Here is a 22,696-nt window from a genome sequence, read left to right as displayed (position 1 = left end):
TAATTCTAACAATCCGGCAACAAGCTTTCACTGTTTATATTGGCACAGAAAGTCTCTCCTATAAAGAAGGGCCAGAAAATCCAAGATCCCACAGCTCAACTAAGGAAAAAGCGTCTTAATTCACAACATTCATTCTCAGGAAGACTGGAAAGTCACCAAGTGTTCTCCTCTTATGTAATCACCCTGTGTTCTGACTGAGGGTACATTCAGAAAGGGCCTGTGTAGATTAATGAATACGAGAGGGAGGTACAACTCAAAGATGTCAATGGTCGTTTTGTCCTAGATTTAGTTCTGGGTGTCTAGATTTGCTTTGTCCACTGATGGTTTTGTCAATTTGAGGTAAATATCAGCATTAGGTGCTGCTCATAAGGCAGTGTGAGTTGTGTTCAAAATAGATCAAGTAAAGATGGCTTTGTCTACAGATCAAGAAAGGTGACTCAAGATGACAAGATTGAGTGACAAACAACGTGAAAGAACAGTGGTAGTGGAATGTCAAGGACGGATTGAAATCTAACGTGAGTGACAACTTCAGAACATTTTACTTTGCAAAACGTCCCTCTTCATATCAATGACCAGAGCAGTACAAATACTTAGATTTTTCTACAGCATTCTTGACACTTGTATCTAATTAATTATTGGACAAATTCAGATAATTCTATTGGACAAATTCAGATATGTTTATCCCTGTTTGGTTCCATTTGCTTACTTTTAAGAAACGTTTTAACAGAATCGACAGAATGAATAAACCCTTGATAACGTGGAAACTCAGTTCACTTTCATAGCAGTCACGTTTTATTCCTTCTCGCAACTATGCACTCTCCTCACCTTTTCCCTTCGCTTGTGGACTTCGAAGCACAACACATTAGCTGTATGTGACCAGGTGAAAAAACCTTTCCAAGACAAACCATATCATAACCACTATACAGAGCCTACATAGTTGTCACCATATTAGCTAAAGTAAAGTCATAGTCAACATAGCTAATAGAACTAACGCGTTAGTAAACCCGCTACAATCATGCAATAGCGTTACAATGTAGAGTCAGTAAGCAGTTTAGCACCTACACCGGGCACTGGTGGAAATACATTTGTAAAACCAAAAGCTTACCTTGACATGGAAGAGTTCCAGTGTTGTGTTGGACAGTTATAGCCAGCTAGCTAACATAGCATCCCTCTGTTTGAGCAGGGTGTTTGAGTAAGCTAAACTAGCTAGCTGCATTTACTAGCTAAGTAAGTGAAACTTGAAAAAAAAAAAGACAAAATCTCTCTATTTCCCTCTTGCTTCTCCTTCATTTTGGAAGAAATGAATTTGTTCAAAACTGTTTGACTATTGTCTTTCTTTCTCTTTCACTCTACTCACCACATTTTATGCACTGCAGTGCTAGCTAGCTGTAGCTTATGCTTTACGTTCTACATTCATTCTCTGATCCTTTGATTGGGTGGGCATGTCAGTTCATGCTGCAAGAGCTCTGATAGGTTGGAGGACGTCCTCCGGAAGTTCTCCAACCTATCATAATTACTGTGTAAGTCTATGGAAGGGGGTGAGAACCATGAGATTGCAACTATTAAGAGGTCCAAAAGGCCTCTTACCGAAAGTGATTCAAAGCTAAATGTGGTTTTAAAGAATTTAAGCCACTTGTTTTCGAGAAGATTCAGTCAACACTATTAATTCTATCCATTATGAATATCCTTTAACGGATGGTGATACCATAGCAAATTATGCAGATGTTGCCTAGTAACCAACCAGCAAAATTCAAATCCAGTCTTCAGTACAAAACGCAGGTATTCGTTTGGTAGGCTCAAAAAACCTCCCAGAGCCACTCACACCCTCACAAGCACTCACACAATGGGTGTGCCTTGGCACAGCCGTTTCTCGACGGTCTGGAGTAGACAGCTGTACCCCTTGAACAGAGGTAGCAGTGACCCCCCCCCCCCAGAAAAGAGCCCAGCTCAGCACAGAGAGAGAAACCATCCGTACACTCTCAGCAGGACCCTGTCATACAGCCCAAACACAAAGTGCTGGAAACACCCTACTGTCACAGCCAGCCAGAGTACACATGCTGATGAGCTCCATGCCCGCCCACCCACCCACACCCAAAGCCAGTCCACCAGTGGCCCTTCTCCAGTACACAGGGATTGACTCCTCAGTGGGAACCCTAGCATATTCAGCCTAGTGACCAGCATTGACAGTCAGTCAGCATTCCTGTTCTCTCAGCCACACTCTAGTGTTTGGGGAACAGATGTGTATTTGCATTTATTAGGGAACCCCATGTGTTAGGGGTCCAAACACATTAAAGCACTTCCATCACATATCCACGAGTTCCCCGTGTCCTATGATGCCTTTTGCGAATTATGGGCATTATTTCCGGTTCGAAGTAAATAAAAGGTTTCTTCATTCATTCATAAAGAGCTTACCAAACTAAAAATGTGGGAACACAACCTGACGGAGATCAAAAAGGGTAATATCAGCCGACCTTTACCCTCCGTAATTGATGGTTGGGAAGATGACGTGAAGAAGTGTATCAAGTACGGTAGCATATTTACTTCCTTTGTTGAATCTGTAGCTTGTGATGGTAAGGCGATGAGCAACTTAAAAAGTTTGGAGGCGTACCAATACCTACACAGTAACAAAGTCGGTCGGGTGTTATTGAAGGATGTTGGAGACGACCTTGTCTACCTAAAAGCAGACAGAGCCGAGTCAAAGCCTGCACGCATCTCATCACAAGGCATGGGTACTCGCATCAACGACTGGTGTCATACAGACAGTGGGTTGCTCATGTATTGCAGTGCCAGGATGCTCTTGTAGTCATGCTGCAGCAATTTTGTGGAAGGTCAGTAAAGTAATGACCAAAAATGACATGAAAGTGCAGGACAACGGGTACTCCAGGAGAGGTTTGGGAAACACTGGGTTAGATAATAACTAAAAATATTTTCTTCAATGTAGGTTGAGAGTGCAGTCAGGCAAGGCAAAACAGGAATGACATGCACTGACGTGCAAAGGAAGTGGAACTCGGGTGTGAGGAAAAATGTAGGGCTGAGGAAGGCAAAACATTCATTTTAAACACCACAGACCCCACCACACATATCCAGACCCATCAACGTTGTCACAGGACGATTCCACAACCTCCCGACTTTTAAGGAACCATGCAGAGCTCACAAGCCACATCAACTCCTCGGTAATGGCCCCACTATTTCGGCTCCAGACAATTGGTCTTCTTCAGCTAAGTTACAGAGCAGATGTAGACATCAGCAGCAAGGCAGGCCAAGCCAACATGATTCAGCCCACACGAACACACTGAACACAGCTCAACACTAACCTGTCGGAAGTGCACAATGTTTTATGAGGCCTACATCAAATGATCCCCCGTACAAGCAGCTACATTAATGGAAGAAACCAAGATCCAAAGTGCTTCACAGCTACTGCATGATGCTAGGAAGCTGCGTCTGACAGCCAGCACAGCGAAATGAGTCTCCAAACGAAACACCACAGATCCACAAAAAAATTGTAAATGAGCATTTGTACCCAACCTTCACTGGCAACCGTCATCATGAAGTGCTTTGAGAGACTAGTCAAGGATCATATCACCTCCACCCTACCTGACACCCTAGACCCACTCCAATTTGCTTACCGCCCTAATAGGTCCACAGATGACGCAATCGCAACCACACTGCACACCGCCCTAACCCATCTGGACAAGAGGAATACCTATGTAAGAATGCTGTTCATCAATCACAGCTCAGCATTTAACACCATAGTACCCTCCAAACTCGTCATTAAGCTCGAGACCCTGGGTCTCGACCCCGCCCTGTGTAACAGTGTCCCTGACTTTGACGGGCCGCCCCCAGGCGGTGAGGGTAGGAAACAACATCTCCACCCCGCTGATCCTCAACACTGGGGCCCCACAAGGGTGTGTTCTCAGACCTCTCCTGTACTCCCTGTTCACCCATGACTGCGTGGCCATGCACACCTCCAACTCAATCATCAAGTTTGCAGACGACACTACAGTGGTAGGCTTGATTACCAACAACGAGACAGCCTACAGGGAGGAGGCGAGGGCCCTCGGAGTGTGGTGTCAAGAAAATAACCTCACACCCAACGTTAACAAAACAAAGGAGATGATCGTGGACTTCAAGAAACAGCAGAGGGAGCTCCCCCCATCCACATCGACGGGACAGTAGGTGGAGAAGGTTTGTTCCCGGCGTACACATCACTGACAAACTGAAATGGTCCACCCACACAGACAGAATGGCGAAGAAGGCGCAACAGTGCCTCTTCTCCCTGAAGAAATGTGGCTTGTCACCAAAAACACTCAAACTTTTACAGATGCACAATCGAGAGCATCCTGTCGGGCTGTATCACCGCCTGGTACGGCAACTGCTCCGCCCACAACCATAAGGCTCTCCAGAGGGTAGTGAGGTCTACACAACGCATCACCGGGGGCAAACTACCTGCCCTCCAGGACACCTACACCACCCGATGTCACAGGAAGGCCAAAAAGATCATCAAGGACAACAACCACCCGAGCCACTGCCTGTTCACCCCGCTATCATCCAGAAGGCGAGGTCAGTACAGGTGCATCAAAGCTGGGACCGAGAGACTGAAAAACAGCTTCTATCTCAAGGCCATCAGACTGTTAAACAGCCATCACTAACATTGAGTGGCTGCTGCCAACATACAGACTCAGTCTCTAGCCACTTTAATAATTAATAATTGGATGTAATAAATGTATCACTAGTCACTTAAACAATGCCACTTTATATAATGTTTACATACCCTACATTACTCATCTCATATGTATATACTGTACTCTATACCATCTACTGCATCTTGCCTATGCTGTTCGGCCATCGCTCATCCACATATTTATATGTACATATTCTTAATCATTCCTTTACACTTGTGTGTATAAGGTAGTTGTTGTGTAATTGTTAGATGACTTGTTAGATATTAATGCACGGTCAGAACTAGAAGCACAAGCATTTCGCTACACTCGCATTAACATCTGCTAACCATGTGTATGCGACCAATAAAATTGGATTTGATTTGAATACAGCAACAAAGCATGGCAAAGAAAATGAAGTCAATGTCATCCCACTCCTGGAGAGCAGAGGGCATGTTGTGGAGAACAGAGGCCTGATGGTGCACCCTGACCATCCTTGGTTGGGAGCCAGCCCAGATGGGATCCTTGATGCAACACAGCTCCTTGAGATCAAGTGCCCCTTCAAGAGTTCCACATCTGACAGAATTTCTGAGTCAGCCAAATGGTGACATCAAAAGCTTGGATGATGGACAGTACCTAATTCACCCCAATGGAAAAGATGGATACTACCTTCAGATGGGTAAAAATGTATTCAAGAAAATAGATTATTATTACAAGTATTGAACATTGTATTGTAAACTCATACTAATCCGAATTTTGTGGCAATGTGCTTTCTTATTCCTTCTTTCAGACACAAGTGACTATGATATACCTGGGCCTACAGAGCTGCAAGCTGGTTGTCTGGACACCAAGCGAGCACATAGAAGTGGACATTCCATTTGATAAAGACACACGATGCACATGTGCCTACAGAGCTGCAAGCTGGTTGTCTGGACACCAAGCGAGCACATAGAAGTGGACATTCCATTTGATAAAGACACAGATGCACATGTGCAACAGCTGCAGAAGTTCTACTTTTTACACATGCTACCTAGGTTGGCTGATGATTTGGCTGACAAGGAGATACATCTCTGCCCAAAGTACCTGGTCTCTTTAAGTAAATGTGGGTGAGCACAAGATTGAATATGTGGAGCAAACACAATTCAATTAGTTTTAGCATGCACTTACTTCATGAAGTACTGTTTTAATAAATATATATTAAATACATAAGATACTAATATATTAGATAATCAATTCATTAAGAGATATACCTACAAACACAGTGTAATGATCTCTCACCAGTTTATTTTTCATAGGACAGAAGCAGTTAAAATAGGCATGTTGGTACAGGCAGTTGTGCGAGCTGACAAAACAATGACAAAACAATGATTTAAAACAAATGCAGCTAACAGTTGGAATATAAAATAATGTTACAAATGCTGACAATGTTTTGCAGTTCATTAATAGGAATAAAGTGATGCACATTTTTGGAATAAATAAACGATCAGTGCATGTTGTTAGTTAGGTTGATTGTGTTAGACATTGCGTCTATAAGCTCTCCTCTGAGATTTACAAGAGATTTACAAGAGCTACAAGAGTTGTCAATTTTAGGCACCAAACTAATAGGCACAGTTTGTGAGAGAATCTTGTACACCTTAAGACGCCTTATTGCTCGGTCCACATGGATACGGACATTAGCAATGCGTCGTGTGCGAGTGACCTGCTCATTTGTCAACTGGCATTGCTTGCGTGTAAATGCTGGTAAGACCAAGCGTACATTCCATTCCTCTAGCAAGTCCCTAATTGTGAAGCCACGGCCCCCCATCACCTCATCTCCAGCACGCAAATGGTGGAGAAACCCTGAGTTCTGTGTTATGAACCTATTGCTACATTTCCCACCATGAGCCTCTGTAATGAACACAACCATTCCTGATGGACCAGTTGCTACTAGATATTTTACAGTATTACTGGCATAGCAGTGACTTTAAGATTCAGTTCTTGAGTCCAGATATTTAGCCTTCTGCAAAACACTTTCTGTACAATCAATATCAAGTTGTGTTTGAAAAATTCTTCTGAAAAGCTTGTGGCATAGTAGCCTTTATCATCTCACGAGGCAGCCATGGAATTAGATCCTTGGTGTGCACAGCAATGGCATCTATCCAGAATTTCAATGTTTTACTGACCTGACCGGGTGACTTTTTGAAGAGTCTTGCTAAATCAGCTATAACAAAGTTCTGTCCAAGTTTCATTAGTGTCAACAGAATTTGGTCTACAACCGGCATTGTTGATGATGTGGGGGCAAAACCTTGGAAGCAAGACACACGAGTGTTGAATTAAAGTATTGGAATCCCTGTTTACAGCAGACAGTCTGCATCATCTGTCAATGTAACATCTGTAGTGGAATCCCTGTGTACAGCAGACAGTCTGCATCATCTTTCAATGTAACATCTGTAGTGGAATCCCTGTGTACAGCAGACAGTCTGCATCATCTTTCAATGTAACATCTGTAGTGGAATCCCTGTGTACAGCAGACAGTCTGCATCATCTTTCAATGTAACATCTGTAGTGGAATCCCTGTGTACAGCAGACAGTCTGCATCATCTTTCAATGTAACATCTGCAACAGACAGTGATGATAGGCCCTTTGGAGTAGTTGTGGTCCTCCATTGCTGGGTCTGACCACTGTGTTTGGGCATCATGGAAGGTCTTTGAAATAGGACCTGGCTCCTCAGAAACCTCCACCACACCAGGCTCATCTGCAGGTGATGATTAGTTGAATTTGAATATAGATGATTAGTTCATGAGATTATTTGCTAAGGATCTGGAAAAGCAAATACACTAATTAGGGATACTTTTAAAAACATTTTAAACTCCCTGTGCCTTATAGCGTTTATCAGAGTATTCTCTACTGCAAATAAGCACTCTAAACCCAGTGGGATACATAGACTAGGTTTAATATTTTCAAAATAAATATTCTGTATCTATTAGCTAGAACAGGGAATGAAATTAACACCTACCAAATACAGGGTAAATGTTGGCTGTGGCAGGTAAACATTTCAGGTCACGTGCCACCATGGCAGATAATATTATTATAAATGAATAGAAGAATAACCTAAGAGGTTATTAAGGTTCCACAATATGTACCATATTGTGGCGGATTTTTAAAAAAAGTGGCTGGTAGAAATTGAAGAGATTCATTTCAGACCCTGACTAGAAGCTATCGTAGTCAGATTCTAGTAACAAAAACTGAAGACAAACACGCAATATCAACTAGTCGACATACCTGTTCTTGTGACATGTCTGTCAACCCTCCTGCTGAGGCGGCGTCTCTTCTCTGGTGGCCTCTCATAACCCAGAAAGAGCGTTGGGTGTGGGTTATCCTGCGTTGGCGTCTTATCAACAAAGTGAAACGAGCAAACATACCATTTTTGGGAGCTTTTTTTAAGTTTAAGTTTGAGCCAATTTCCTTACGCTTCGTCGTCATTTGGGAGGCGATGGAAACTGTATCATCTCTGACAAGAACATTCTGATTTAGTTTTAGGTTTATGGTCGAAGCCCTCCAATTTAAGCCAATCATTAAGTTTTGTCTGGTTGTATGTACAACCACGAACAGGACATGTTGTCCCCGGCTCCGTAACATTTAAACATCTAGCAAGTGAATATCTGATTATTGCTAATCCCAGTTGGCTAGCTTCTAAAACCAAAAACACCGCCGAGCCAAACGCAGTACTTCGCTACTTCCTGCCGCAAGTGCCACCCATAATCATTTCCCCAGTAACCTCCCCAGGGAACTTGTGGATAAAACAAAATATAAAAAACAGTACAACATTATTACACCACTACTTATCTACAATACAGAATGCATAATGCCACCATTACAATGATAGTGTGTAGAGTGTGTGTGCGTGTGTGGGCTGTACCTGTGTGTGTGTGTGTGTGTCTCTTCCCAGTCCCCGCTGTTCTATAAGCTGTATTTCTATCTGTTTTCTGAATCTGACTCTACTGCTTGCATCAGTTACTTGATGTGGAATAGACTTCCATGTAGTCATGGCTCTATGTAGTACTGTGCGCCTCCCATTGTCTGTTATGGATTTGGGGACTGTGAAGAGACCTCTGGTGGCATGTCTTGTGGGGTATGCATGGGTGTCCGAGCTGTGTGCTAGTAGTTTAAATAGACAGCTCATTCTAAAACTAACTGCAGATCTTTATGTGTTGCAGTCATTTCACTCACCCCCCAGTAGCTGACGTGTCGCCCGCCCCCCCCCCCCGTAGCTGACGTGTCGCCCGCCCCCCCCCCCGTAGCTGACGTGTCGCCCGCCCCCCCCCCCCGTAGCTGACGTGTCGCCCGCGCCCCGCAGTAGCTGACGTGTCGCCCGCGCAAGCTGACGTGTCGCCCGCGCCCCGCAGTAGCTGACGTGTCGCCCGCGCCCCGCAGTAGCTGACGTGTCGCCCGCGCCCCGCAGTAGCTGACGTGTCGCCCGCGCAAGCTGACGTGTCGCCCGCGCCCCGCAGTAGCTGACGTGTCGCCCGCGCCCCGCAGTAGCTGACGTGAGTCATCCGCATACATAGACACACAGGCAAAGTTTCTTACAATCACTCTATTTAATGTATCTTTGTTTCATAGTACAGTTTGTCCTTTTTATTCAGTTTAGTCGCATGACTCAATTTGCAGTACGTTTGCCAATCGGTTGTGCAGCCAGACTTATTGGCCATTCCTTTTGTCTCATCCCTCTCAACCATACAATTTGTCATCAATCCATGTGGATTTAACAGTTATCACAGTCATGTTCTTAATGGGTGCATGCTTATTAGTAACTGTGCTCCTCATTACACACCACAGACCAGGAAATATTCTTTACATCATCAACATAGGCATCACTACAAAACTTATTCTATGACCTCATATACAATATATTAGGCCCAGCCTTTGGAACTTTTGTTTTCCTAGATATGGCTACATTCGGAAAGTATTCAGACCCGTTGAACTTTGACCTTTTCCACATTTTGTTAGGTTCAGCCTTATTCTAAAATTGGATAAATATTTTTTTTCCCCCCTCAAATGGACAGATTGACATTTTTGCAAATGTATTCTAAATAAAAAAAAAAACAGAAATGCCGTATTTACATAAATATTCAGACCCTTTCCTACGAGACTCAAAATTGAGCTCAGGTGCATCCTGTTTCCATTGATCATCCTTGAGATGTTTCTACAACTTGATTGCAGTCCACGTGTGCTAAATTAAATTGATTACCTTTCCAAATCCTGTCCACACACCTGTCTATATAAGGTCCCACAGTTGACAGTGCATGTCAGAGCAAAAACCAAGCCATGAGGTCAAAGGAATTGTCCGAAGAGCTCCGACCAGGATTGTGTCTAGGCACAGATCTGGGGAAGGGTACCAAAAAATGTCTGCAGCATTGAAGGTCCCAAAGAACACAGTGGCCGCCATCATTCTTAAAAGGAAAAAGTTTGGAACCACCAAGACTCTTCCTAGAGCTGGCCGTCCCGCCAAACTGAGCAATAGGGGGAGAAGGGCCTTGGTCAGGGAGGTGACCAAGAACCCGATGGTCACTGACAAAGCTCCAGAGTTCCTCTGTGGAGATGGGAGAACCTTCCAAAAGGACAACCATCTCTACAACACTCCATCAATCAGGCCTTTATGGTAGAGTGGCTAGATGGAAGCCACTCCTCAGTAAAAGCCACATGACAGCCCGCTTGGAGTCTGCCAAAAGGCACCTAAAGTCTCTCAGACCACGAGAAACAAGATTCTCTGGTCTGATGAAACCAAGATTGAACTCTTTGGCCTGAATGCCAAGTGTCATGTCTGGAAGAAACCTGGCACCATCCCTACGGTGAAGCATGGTGGTGGCAGCATCATGCTGTGGGGATGTTTTTCAACGGCAGGGACAGGGAGACTAGTCAGGATCGAGGCAAAGATGAACGGAGCAAAGTATAGAGAGCCTTGATGAAAGACTGAGGCGAAGGTTTGCCTTCCAACATGACAACGACCCTTAACACACAACAAAGACAACGCCAGGAGTGGCTTCGGAACAAGTCTCTGAATGTCCTTGAGTGGCCCAGCCAAAGCCCGGACTTGAACCTGAACGAACATCTCTGGAGAGACCTGAAAATAGCAGTGCAGCGACGCTCCCCATCCAACCTGACAGAGCTTGAAACGATCTGCAGAGAAGAATTGGAGAAACTCCCCAAATACAGGCGTGCCAAGCTTGTAGTATCATACCCAAGAAGACTCGAGGCTGTAATCACTGCCAAAGGTGCTTCAACAAAGTACTGAGTAAAGGGTCTGAATTCTTATGTAAATGTGATAGTTTTTTTATTTTTTTTTTATACATTATTTTAGAATAAGGCTGTAATGTAACAAAATGTGTAAAAAGTTAAGGAGTCTGAATACTTTCCGAATGCACCAGCTTTTTGACTTTCTAAAATGATCGTCACAGGTGGCTCTGAACCCTGACCTTTCATTAGATGGACCTTTCGGTCACCCAGACCCTGACAGCTTTAACCAAAGATAGCATTAACCGCTAACCCTTGTCAACCTCCAGACCATAGAGAGAGGTATGATGTTTTAACTGTAAATGAGCATAAACCTCTCACTCACCCAGACCTGAGGTGTAGATGGCCTTGACTGACTTCTTCATCTTGTACAGCACACTGCGGTCCACATCCAGCGCCTGGAGGGAGGAAAGGAGACAGAAAGAGGGAAGAGAGAAAGGGGGAGGAAGGAAGTCCAGTTCTTGTCAGTTCAAAATCACAATTGAATCCATATGGCACAGAAACTGTAGCATTGATTTTGCCGTGCTTGAATTACTTCCAAGGGTAATATTGGATGGCAGTAATGTTGTGAGCTCTGAGGTACTTTTGTTTCCTGATTTAGTGATTAAAGGATGGAGGGTTTCTCTTATCTCTGGCATTGATAGCGGTCCTCTTGCCAAAAGCCAATGTGGACACAGGGAAAGGGGATACCTACTCAGTTGCACAACTGAATGGATTCAACCGAAATGTGTCTTCCCCATTTAACCCAACCCCTCTGAATCTGAGCGCCCGGGGAGAAGATGTTGTTAGTGGTTAACTGCCTTGCTCAAGGGCAGATTTTTCCACCTTGCCGGCTCAGGGATCCGAACCAGCAACCTTTCGGCTCTTAACTGCTATGCTACCTGCCGCCCCACAGGTGTGTGTGTGTGGGTAGCAGGTGTGTTTGACTTTTGGTAGCAGGTGTGTGTGACTTGCATCTGTGTGTGTGAGAGAGTGTGAGACGAGGCACGGCACAGCCTCCTGTCTGTCTGCAGGTGATTCATTATTCAAGACAATACTATAAATAGATCCAACTGATCTCCAGTCTGGTGGAAGAGGGGAGAGAGAAGGAAGGAGAGAGGAGTGCAGGAGGAATCCATACAGACCACAGGAGGCCTGTTCAAATCGGGGACCAGTTCAGCTATGGAGGTAGGTCAGGCTGATGCTATCTCACACCAATGAGAAGCCTATTCTATCATTTTTATTTATTTTATTTCACCTTTATTTAACCAGGTAGGCTAGTTGAGAACAAGTTCCCATTTAAAACTGCGACCTGGCCAAGATAAAGCAAAGCAGTGCGACACAAACAACAGAGTTACACATGGAATAAACAAACATACAGTCAATAACACAATATAAAAAAAGTCTATATACAGTGAGTGCAGATGAGGTAAGATAAGGGAGGTAAGGCAAGAAATAGGCCATAGTGGTGAAATAATTACAATTTAGCAATTAAACACTGGAGTGATAGATGTGCAGAAGATGAATGTGCAAGTAGAGATACTAGATACTATAAGATGTACTGTAGATCAAACACATTAGTGCTGAGCGATTAACCAAAATGTTGGTCATTTTTATTTTTTTAAACTACCAATTCATCAATGTAGGTTGAACTACTTCAATTCCATTTCGGTTTTTTTCTTCTTCTGTGAGCTCAATGCACAGAGTCTCTAGAGATCAAACAATTCAGGCATGATCTGATTTGTAGCAGGGAGTTGTAGTTTCCAACAGGCCAATGTTCTACACAGTTTACTGCAGAAAACGTGATAATTAACTACAATGACCATAATCCATTGTGTAGCTACTGTACATGCCCAGTCTGTTTCTTTCACGCCTGCTATTATTTCATTAATGAAATAATAAAGTAATCAAATGTAATATACACAACATCTGCAATATTTTATTATAGTAAAGTACTGTGAGTAAGTGATGGTTAATAAGTGACAAGCAGTCATGGACAGTCACTTCCATCATGGGACTTATATTAATTGTTTTATTCTGTGTTATAGCATTCAACCCCCATAATGCATAGTGCATTTCATGTTGAAAAAAATTCAATCGAAACCGAAATCATGATCTTTTTTTTTTTATAAATCGAACTGAAACCTAACAGACCTCAAAAAAGCACTAATCGCTCAGCACTACAAAGCATGCACAGAAATCAACTCACAAAGCTAACACACAAGCTAATTGCCTCACACACACTAATGCACTTACATTACACATACATGCTGTCTGACTCCAGCTGAGACAATGCACCACTGTACTAAGAAACCGACCGATGATTAGAGGGTCACCGGGGGATTGGTTTGTGCTTCACTAAGTAGGTCCACCCGGCGCCACTCTGCCCTTGTTCCCAATCTCACGGCATTCAACAGATCATCATCTTTGCCTCAGTCTGAATCTACTAAAACTGCAAAATAACCCAGGCAAAGAAGCTACGTTCAGTTTCCACAGATTAACATAAACAGTATTCCCCACGCTACACTGCTAGCCATGAGAGAGAACAACTAAGCCTGAATCAGTGTTATGTTAGAAAAGGCTCTGTGATGTTTTATATCCAGAATGTCATTCAGTATCTCCCAGTACTCGGGCCTTAGAAGTGCTCTGTGCTCCGTTTTTGCTGGTTTTGTATTTCATGGAGTGGGCAAAAGCTGACGATGTGTTTATTCACATTTATCAGCGGTGGCCTCTTACTGACACAAGAAAGGCAACCTACAGCTCCAGTCAAAAGTTTGGACACACCTACTCATTCAAGTTTTTTATCTTTTTTTTCCTTCTACATTGTAGAATAATAGTGAAGACATCAAAACTATGTAATAACACATATTGAATCATGTAGTAACCAAAAAAGTATTAAAACAATTCAAAATATTTTATAATTGAGATTCTTTGAAGTAGCCACCCTTTGCCTTGATGACAGCTTTGCACACTCTTGGCATTCTCTCAACCAGCTTCATGAGGAATGCTTTTCCAACAGTCTTCAAGGAGTTCTCACATATGGTGAGCACTTGTTGGCTGCTTTTCCTTCACTCTGCGGTCCAACTCATCCCAAACCATCTCAATTGGGTTGAGGTTGGGTGATTGTGGAGGCCAGGTCATCTGATGCAGCACGCCATCACTCTCCTTCTTGGTCAAATAGCCCTTACACAGGCCGGAGGTGTGTTTTGGGTCATTGTCCTGTTGAAAAACAAATCCTATTCCCACTAAGCGCAAACCAGATGGGGTGGCGTATCGCTGCAGAATGCTGTGGAAGCCATACTGGTTAAGTGTGCCTTGAATTCTAAATAAATCACTGACAGTGTCACCAGCAAAGCACCCCCACACCTCCATGCTTCACGGTGGGAACCACATTTGCAGAAATCATCCGTTCACCTACTCTGTGTCTCACAAAGACATGGCGGTTGGAACCGAAAATCTCACATTTGGACTCATCAGACCAAAGGACAGATTTCCACCGGTCTAATGTCCATTGTTCATGTTTCTTGTCCCAAGCAAGAGAGCTGCGTCTTACCTAAACTTGACCTCTGAGATCTGGCCAATGGGAGGCAGTGCAGCGGCATTGCCCCGAGTTACGACACCACTGGGCCTACTGTGTGAGACCTTATTGACTTCCAAATCCACATCCCACTTCTGGACGTTTCCCTACAATAACCCTCTCTGTCAGAAGAGAAGGAAAAATAACTCTCCCATAAGTGCTCAAACAGTCATTTTGATCGTGGCTTTTAAGTCACGTTTTCTCCAGAAGAGAGAAAAACAGTTAACACAAAATCTAAAAACTTCATGATACTAGCTGAACACAATTACTGATCATGAGACGCTAACAAGATCTCCACCTGAGTATTCCCATTTAATCCTAGCTCCCTGTCCACCACTAGCTGAGTCACACAACACAGGCCTCCTAAGATTCTCCCAAGACAGCCTACAAGCATTTACCACACAACATTTACTGCAAGTGCTGCTGACTGTGTCAGTCAGGGGCAAGCAATCCTTTGCAGCAATTGAAGTTGTCAATTGAAGTTGTCAAACAAACAACCAAAGGCCATCGATATAGATGGAGTTATCCTAACCACAGCTTTGTTTGAACAATTTGGTCCCAAGAGTTTCCCATTGATCATTCTACTGTAAAAAAATGAGTCATTAGCCAGTTTAGTGTAAAATATGACTCGCATAAAACACAATACTATTAGCTCCACAGAGACCATCTGGATTCATAGACCAAAACAAAGTCCAGAACCCACACATAATGAAACTCTGGTTTTCAACCACACTGGAGGCATTGTTCAAAGCAAGTTATGAAACAAAATACAGGCCACAATATAGGTGAATCCCCTTTAAAAGTGGAACCTGAGATGCATAGTTGTGAAATGTTTTTCTCCATCCAATATCACCTTAAGCTCAAACACTCTCCTTCTAGCCCTGGTCTGGATATCTGCTTATGTAAATAGATATTTCATTTAGACTCATGAGGGTGCAGGGTTTCCCAAACTTGGTCCTCGGGACCCCAAGTGGTGCACGTTTTGGTTTTTGACCTAGCACTACACAGCTGATTAAAATAATCAACTAATCATCAAGCTTTCATCATTTGAATCAGCTGTGTAGTGTTAGAGCAAAAAGCCAAAATGTGCACCCCTTGGGGTCCAGAGGACCAAGTTTGGGAAACGTTGGTATAGTGATAATGCCCTAAACCAGGGCTCTCCAACCCTGTTCCTGGACAGCTACCGTCCTGCAGGTTCAGTCCAACCCCAGTCTAGGTACGCTAGATTAGGGTTGGAACGAAAACCTACAGGACGGTTGCTCTCCAGGACCAGGGTTGAAGAACCCTGACCTAAACGCATTTCTGCTGACATCATCCCTCCCTAAGTATGCAGCAACTGTGGGACTTGTAATATCCAGAATGGATCTCCATTGATTTCTAGTTTCCTCTCTCCTTGAGGATGATACCACCAAGCAGTGACAGAGTTATTAAACCAGGACAGAGATATAAATCTATTTGTAGCTCTATGTTACTCAGATCCAGAGTTTTATTACCTATGTCAATTATGCAGTCTGAACACACCGAGCTTCCGCAGCAGTCAGTCAGTGGAGTCTTAGCTTTGCCCTGTAGCTGCAATATCAAAGTGTTGTTTGATTGAAGCCATAGACATGGCTGGCAGAGGTAGGCGATCAACACAGCAGGGGAGGCCCCACAGAAGAGAGAAATTATACAAGCCCCTAAAACAACTTGCGAGGTCTGGCAGCCGTGGTAGAAATGTGCCGACTAAGTCACTGTGGTGTGATGGGTTCAGATTCAGCAGACTACTAAGAGTAGCTGTCCTCTCTGGCAAGATGGTTGCCGGCTTTCTGGATAGGCACAAACCAAACGGACGGCTGATTTAGAACATTGGAGAGCATGCCGCTTCTGGCTTTCGCCATGTGTTTTCACTGAAGGCAGCCAAGTCAACAATATGTTAAAGATAAAGCTCTCACACCTACAGGGATGTACTGTAAAACACTAAGAAGATCATACCTACCTAGTTCATCCACAGAGCTAGGAGGCAAGTGTGATATTGATACACCGTTTGTGTTTTAAACTGCACATCAGAACCCTGTTTGAAACTCACCGAAAGCTTTTACGAAAAGCATGATCAAGACATCTTTGTCGTTTACTTAGCCTAGCAGGTGCTGGAGGATTAGCCAGTTTGCTAGGATCTTGATAATTGCTCACAACACATCTGACACATTTTGTAACACATCAAGTTTGTAGAATCGTTTGAAGCTGGAGCGTCAAAGATGGTCTGTTGACAACCACATAAAATCAATGCTAAATCGGTCATGAACAACATGTAGCATACTTGCTAAATAACCCCATCTTCACATCAATCTCACTGGCCAATTTATTTATTTAACTAGGCAAGTCAGTTAAGAACAAATTCTTATTTACAATGACGGCCTAACCCGGCCAAAGCTCCAGTATGCGCATTTATATCGACAGCAGTGCTTTGATCAATCCGAGGTCCATTGGAAATGCCTTCACATTCACAAAACGCACATAGCCCATCAAGCAGCATCACACCTCAGCAGACACTTTCAATCTGGAGAGAGTGCTCTGTCAGGAAATTGGGTGTGTGCACAGGGACAGACGGAGACATAATCCAAGTGCCGCTGAACACAACACAGCCCTCAATCACTCTCACACATTTACTCTTTCCTCACACATTCACTCTTTCCTCACTGAGGCATTCTTTCCTCACTGAGGCATTCTTTCCTCACTGAGGCATTCTTTCCTCACTGAGGCATTCTTTCCTCACTGAGGCATTGAGGCATTCTTTCCTCACTGAGGCATTCTTTCCTCACTGAGGCATTCTTTCCTCACTGAGGCATTCTTTCCTCACTGAGGCATTCTTTCCTCACTGAGGCATTCTTTCCTCACTGAGGCATTCATCATTCCAACCAATGACAAATCAGAGTTCACCAAGAAAGAGTCTACTCTTTTGTATGTTCTGCTGTTTGAAGCAGCAGTTTCTAAAATTAGAGGCTTTTAACCCAATGAGCAAAGAACAAGAAGGGATTTCCACCACTGTACTGCAGCATGATAGGACACTGCTGGGCCTTCGAATCTGTTCCAAGATAACACATTCACGCAAACTCAGAATGTTTCACAGAGGATAAACAAAGTATTTCTTGGGAATTTGAATTCCCTTGCTGGTTCTGACGATGCCCTTGCTTCAGTTGAGAAGATCGAATGAAATAATGAGTCTTAATGCATGACATCAGGCTCCATCTGGCTCTCTCCTATCTGAGCACGCAGGGTCGTGACCGAACGATTGAGTCACATTATACTTCCCAGGACACAGAGAGGGCTAAGGTTTCAAAGCTCCTTGTCAATTTTGATAGATTCCCTCTAAATTTAAAATGCATTATCATCAGGAAACAGCCGGCCCGGAGTCAGATGACAAATAGGGCAGGCTACAGCATCTAGATGTTGCCATGTAACTTCACAGAGAAGTATTTTGAGTTGCGCAGAAATATATCTATTTTTATTTTTTTTAAAGGGATGGCAATAACAGATTTCTGAATTAATTCACCAGTTATTAGCATAACCAGCAATATGAGCGATCGTAAAAATGTTTTGCCAATGGACAAAATTGGGTTCTTACTAGTGGATTTATTACCATGCGATTACACTAACACTTCTTGAATACCTAGAAAATCCTTGTACGATCTAATTGGCTATAAAAGAATACGGAAACGACGAGCACAGATCTTATTTTAAGGCTTTACAAGTAAATCCATGACCATATTGGAATCATATTTCCTCCAAACCACACTAACAACCTCTCTGGCTCTGCTACCATCCCACTTCCCCCTGGCTGTCAGTATCACCGCCATGACTGGAGAAAAACACCAATTCCTGCCAGACAGCCATTAACCCCAGAATGGCTGACCAACACAGACCCCCACATCTGCCGTCTGGGCCTGGCTTAGATATCAGCTGAGAAGGCGAGGCCTAATACCTAAAGCACTTGCACTACACTACCCACAGTCTCCCCCAAAAAACCGTCTACATTATCCACAGTCTCCCCCAAAAAAACGTCTACATTATCCACAGTCTCCCCCAAAACCGTCTACATTATCCACAGTCTCCCAAAACCGCCTACATTATCCACAGTCTCCCAAAACCGTCTACATTATCCACAGTCTCCCAAAACCGTCTACATTATCCACAGTCTCCCAAAACCGTCTACATTATCCACAGGTCTCCCAAACAAAAATATGGAGAGAAATTAGCTGGGGAGGGTCATTCCTATTTCATGAGCATTTCATAGAGCGTCCATTTTACAGTCTCTTTGTAAGTTTGGAGTATATTTCAACCTCCCTTTCTCCTTCTACTGTATGTGAAACGAATGAGGGTGGAAGTCTTGGAATAACAACAGTGTAATGTTTTAAGTAGTTTTCCTAAAATAGATTTGTATTTTTAGGCTATGCTATCATCACATTGGCTAGAGACTAGTTTTGTTTTGTAACAAAAAAATTGCCTCTCTGTCAACACACGCAGAGACATATTTTATGTCCACTGTTTCCAAGGCCATCGTAAGGCCAGGGGAGTAGGAATTGGGCAAGATGAGTAAAAAGAGCAGATGTTTCGGTGAATAAGGGACATGAGAAAAAGATATGTTGACAATCTGGGAACTTGTGCTTTCCCTCCCTGAGACGAAGAGCAATCAAAATGCCAGGATTAGATTAGTTCCTTGGCATAAAAGGCATTCCTGGATGATTGCATATTGTATAGTGACAGGGGCAAACCTACCTCATTGTTCATGTCACGATACTATTTGATGACGGCACGTCTAGTGGCTTGGACCCCAGCACAATTCAACCCGACCCCCACTACCACAGACTCCCACTCAGAGAAAACAAAGCAGTCGTGTGGGGTCGGCACTTTTTAATCTACATAGCCAGCTCTCCTAGTCTCGGCACAAACTAGTCGGTCACGTCGCCACCACGCCTTCTTTGAACTGCTGAGGAGCATGGGAGGGAGCAGGGAGGGACACCCACAAAACACGTCTGGTTCCCGTCTGGTATCACACAAAAAATCCCCTAATACTGGAGTCATACAAGGAAACAGTCGGTGACGCGAGTTGAAACTTCGCCAAGAAAGGGGGCAGTCTGGGGTAATTATGTAATTCATTGAGGGTACTGGGAGGGGGACTTTGATTCTAATCCAATGTTTATAGATGTTATAGAGCAAACTAACACCCTGAAAAGAAAGGACTGCTGTGGCATCAGTGTTTCTGCCTTAGGGTTTATTCTACACCACCCTGGTTTGTAAATGGCGTACAGTTATTACTGGATTGTGGGTCTCATTCACTAGGCCTATATTTCTGAGAAATGTAGCAAGATTGGGGGTGGGGGATTAAACAAGGCAGAAGGGAGTCTGGGTAATGAAGTCTATATGTGCAGCTACGGCCGTGGGGAGCAGGCTGCCGTGGCAGAGGCCCTCCCGACACAGAGCATGTGATATAGCTGTAGATGCGCGGCACAGGGTCAGCGCTCGGCCTTCGGCCTCTCCGTCGAGAGAAGGACAAACAGAAGTGGGAAAGCGGCAACACATTTAAAAACACATGACCACACAAACACCTCTTCTATAGCTTCCTGGCTGAAGTGCGTAGTTGCGAGTGCATCCTGACAGCAGGTAGGAGACGATAGGAGCTGCCTTGTGGTAAAGATATTCAGAGCTCTAAAAGAACAAGACTGATGTCATTTAACTGAACTAATAAACATCCGACGACTCAGAGCAGAAAACGTGCCTGAAAAGAAGAGCACAGAGAATTAAAAAAACAGCACAGCCTACTTCAATGTCCATATCTGTGCGCTTTACTGCCTGAGGCCTATGCACTCACAATTTGGGTGAGAACTAAAAAGGAAAAAACCCTTTCAAGCACTTAATTCACAACTTTAAGCAATTTGGAGCAACTGAGTAAATATCTGAACAGGTCCATTGCGCCATTAAGGGGACCACTAACAAGCTGTAGTTCCTGTGTTTGACACAGAACAGTAATGTATGCAGTTACCCTGAGGGAGTGGGAAAGTCAGCCGGCGCAGAGTCAGCGTCTTCACTGGGCATATTACTCTCTCTCTACCGATGTCACAAGACCTCGCAGCTTCTGACCAATGAGTGAGTCAAGTGAACACACACACAATAAAAACACTGAAGTCCGCTCTCAATTGCACTGTAAAATAGGAGTCTGACGTGTAAGCAGGACTAGTACTTTTTTTTCCTTTTTAGTTTTAATAAACTAATGTATTTATTTTTTAGCAAATATTTTCATACTTGAAAAAATTCTGCATTGTTGGTTAAGGGCTTGTAATTAAGCATTTCACAGTAAGGTCTACACCTGTTGTATTAGGCGCAATTCACAAATACAATTTGATACCTGCAACAATAAACACAACATGTCCATTAAAAAACACCCGACAAGGTAAACAAAATGGTAAACTAAGAATCAGTGTACCAGCTTATATTGACAACCAGCTTTTTTCTCAAGGCCATCAGACTGTTGAACAGCCATCACTAACAGAGGCTGCTACCTACATACGGGCTCAAATCATTGGCCACTTTAATAAATGGATCACTAGACACTTTAAATAATGCCACTTTAACAATGTTTACATATCTTACACATCTCAAATGTATATACTGTATTTTATACCATCTCCAAAATGGAGCTCTTTGGCATCAACTCAACTCGCCGTGTTTGGAGGAGGAGGAATGCTGCCTATGACCCCAAGAACATCATCCCCACCATCAAACATGGAGGTGGAAACATTATGCTTTGGGTGTGTTTTTCTGCTAAGGGGACAGGACAACTTCACCGCATCAAAGGGACGATGGACGGGGCCATGTACCGTCAAATCTTGGGTGAGAACCTCCGTCCCTCAGCCAGGGCATTGAAAATGGGTCGTGGATGGGTATTCCAGCATGACAATGACCCAAAACACACAGCCAAGGCAACAAAGGAGTGGCTCAAGAAGAAGCACATTAAGGTCCTGGAGTGGCCTAGCCAGTCTCCAGACCTTAATCCCATAGAAAATCTGTGGAGGGAGCTGAAGGTTCGAGTTGCCAAACATCAGCCTCGAAACCTTAATGACTTGCAGAAGATCTGCAAAGAGGCGTGGGACAAAATCCCTCCTGAGATGTGTGCAAACCTGGTGGCCAACTACAAGAAACGTCTGACCTCTGTGATTGCCAACAAGGGTTTTGCCACCAAGTACTAAGTCATGTTTTGCAGAGGGGTCAAATACTTATTTCCCTCATTAACTTCTTTGGGAACAGTATTTTCACGGCCGGATAAAAAAAACGTACCCGATTTAATCTAGTTACTACTCCTGCCCAGAAACGAGAATATGCATATAATTAGTAGATTTGGATAAAAAACACTAACGTTTCTAAAACTGTTTGAATGGTGTCTGAGTATAACAGAACTCGTATGGCAGGCCAAAACCTGAGAAGATTCCATACAGGAAGTGCCCCGTCTGACAATTTGTTGTCCTTCTGTTACGTCTCTATCGAAAATACAGCATCTGTACTGTAACGTGACATTTTCTAAGGCTTCCATTGGCTCTCTAAAGCCGCCAGAAAGTGGAATGGGGTGTCTGCTGTCTCTGGGTGAAGAACAGCAGCAGAATTTGTGAGTGGTCAGCCTGGGGACAGTGACACTGGAGATGCGTGTGTACGAGACTACTCCATGTTTTTCTTTCAGCCTTAGAATGAATACAACGTTGCCCGGTTGGAATATTATAGCTATTTTACAAGAAAAATAGCATAAAAATTGATTTTAAACAGTGTTTGACATGCTTCTAAGAACAGTAATGGAATATTTAGAATTTTCTTGTCACGAAATGCGCTCGCGCGTCATCCTTCCGATAGTGACCTGAACACTGAGCTATTTGAATATAACTATGGATTATCTGGAACCAAAACAACATTTGTTGTTGAAGTAGAAGTCCTGGGAGTGCATTCTGACGAAGAACAGCAAAGGTAATCCAATTTTTCTAATAGTAATTCTGAGTTTAGGTTGTCCCAAACTTGGTGGGTGTCAAAATAGTTAGCCGTGATGGCCGAGCTATGTACTCAGAATATTGCAAAATGTGCTTTCGCCGAAAAGCTATTTTAAAATCTGACACCGCGATTGCTTAAAGGAGTTCTGTATCTATAATTCTTAAAATAATTATGTATTTTGTCAACGTTTATCATGAGTAATTTA

The 22,696-nt window shown here is 43.5% G+C and overlaps 1 protein-coding gene across 3 annotated transcripts in view; it reads right to left on the bottom strand.

Annotated features, from left to right (window-relative positions):
- Positions 1 to 22,696, bottom strand: part of LOC106566627 (arf-GAP with SH3 domain, ANK repeat and PH domain-containing protein 2) — a 124,163-nt gene that overhangs the window by 81,570 nt on the left and 19,897 nt on the right. For all 3 annotated transcript variants that reach the window (XM_014135357.3, XM_014135111.3, XM_014135177.3), the window contains exon 2: positions 11,257 to 11,329. In XM_014135357.3, coding sequence (XP_013990832.1) covers positions 11,257 to 11,329 — 73 coding nt within the window. The remainder of the gene's footprint in view (positions 1 to 11,256; positions 11,330 to 22,696) is intronic.

Source organism: Salmo salar, chromosome 01 (assembly GCF_965601325.2).
Source record: "Salmo salar chromosome 01, fSalSal1, whole genome shotgun sequence".
NCBI classification, from domain to species: Eukaryota; Metazoa; Chordata; class Actinopteri; order Salmoniformes; family Salmonidae; genus Salmo; species Salmo salar.
The sequence above is the reverse complement of the archived record's forward strand: the minus strand, read 5'-3'. Positions and strand labels throughout refer to the sequence as shown.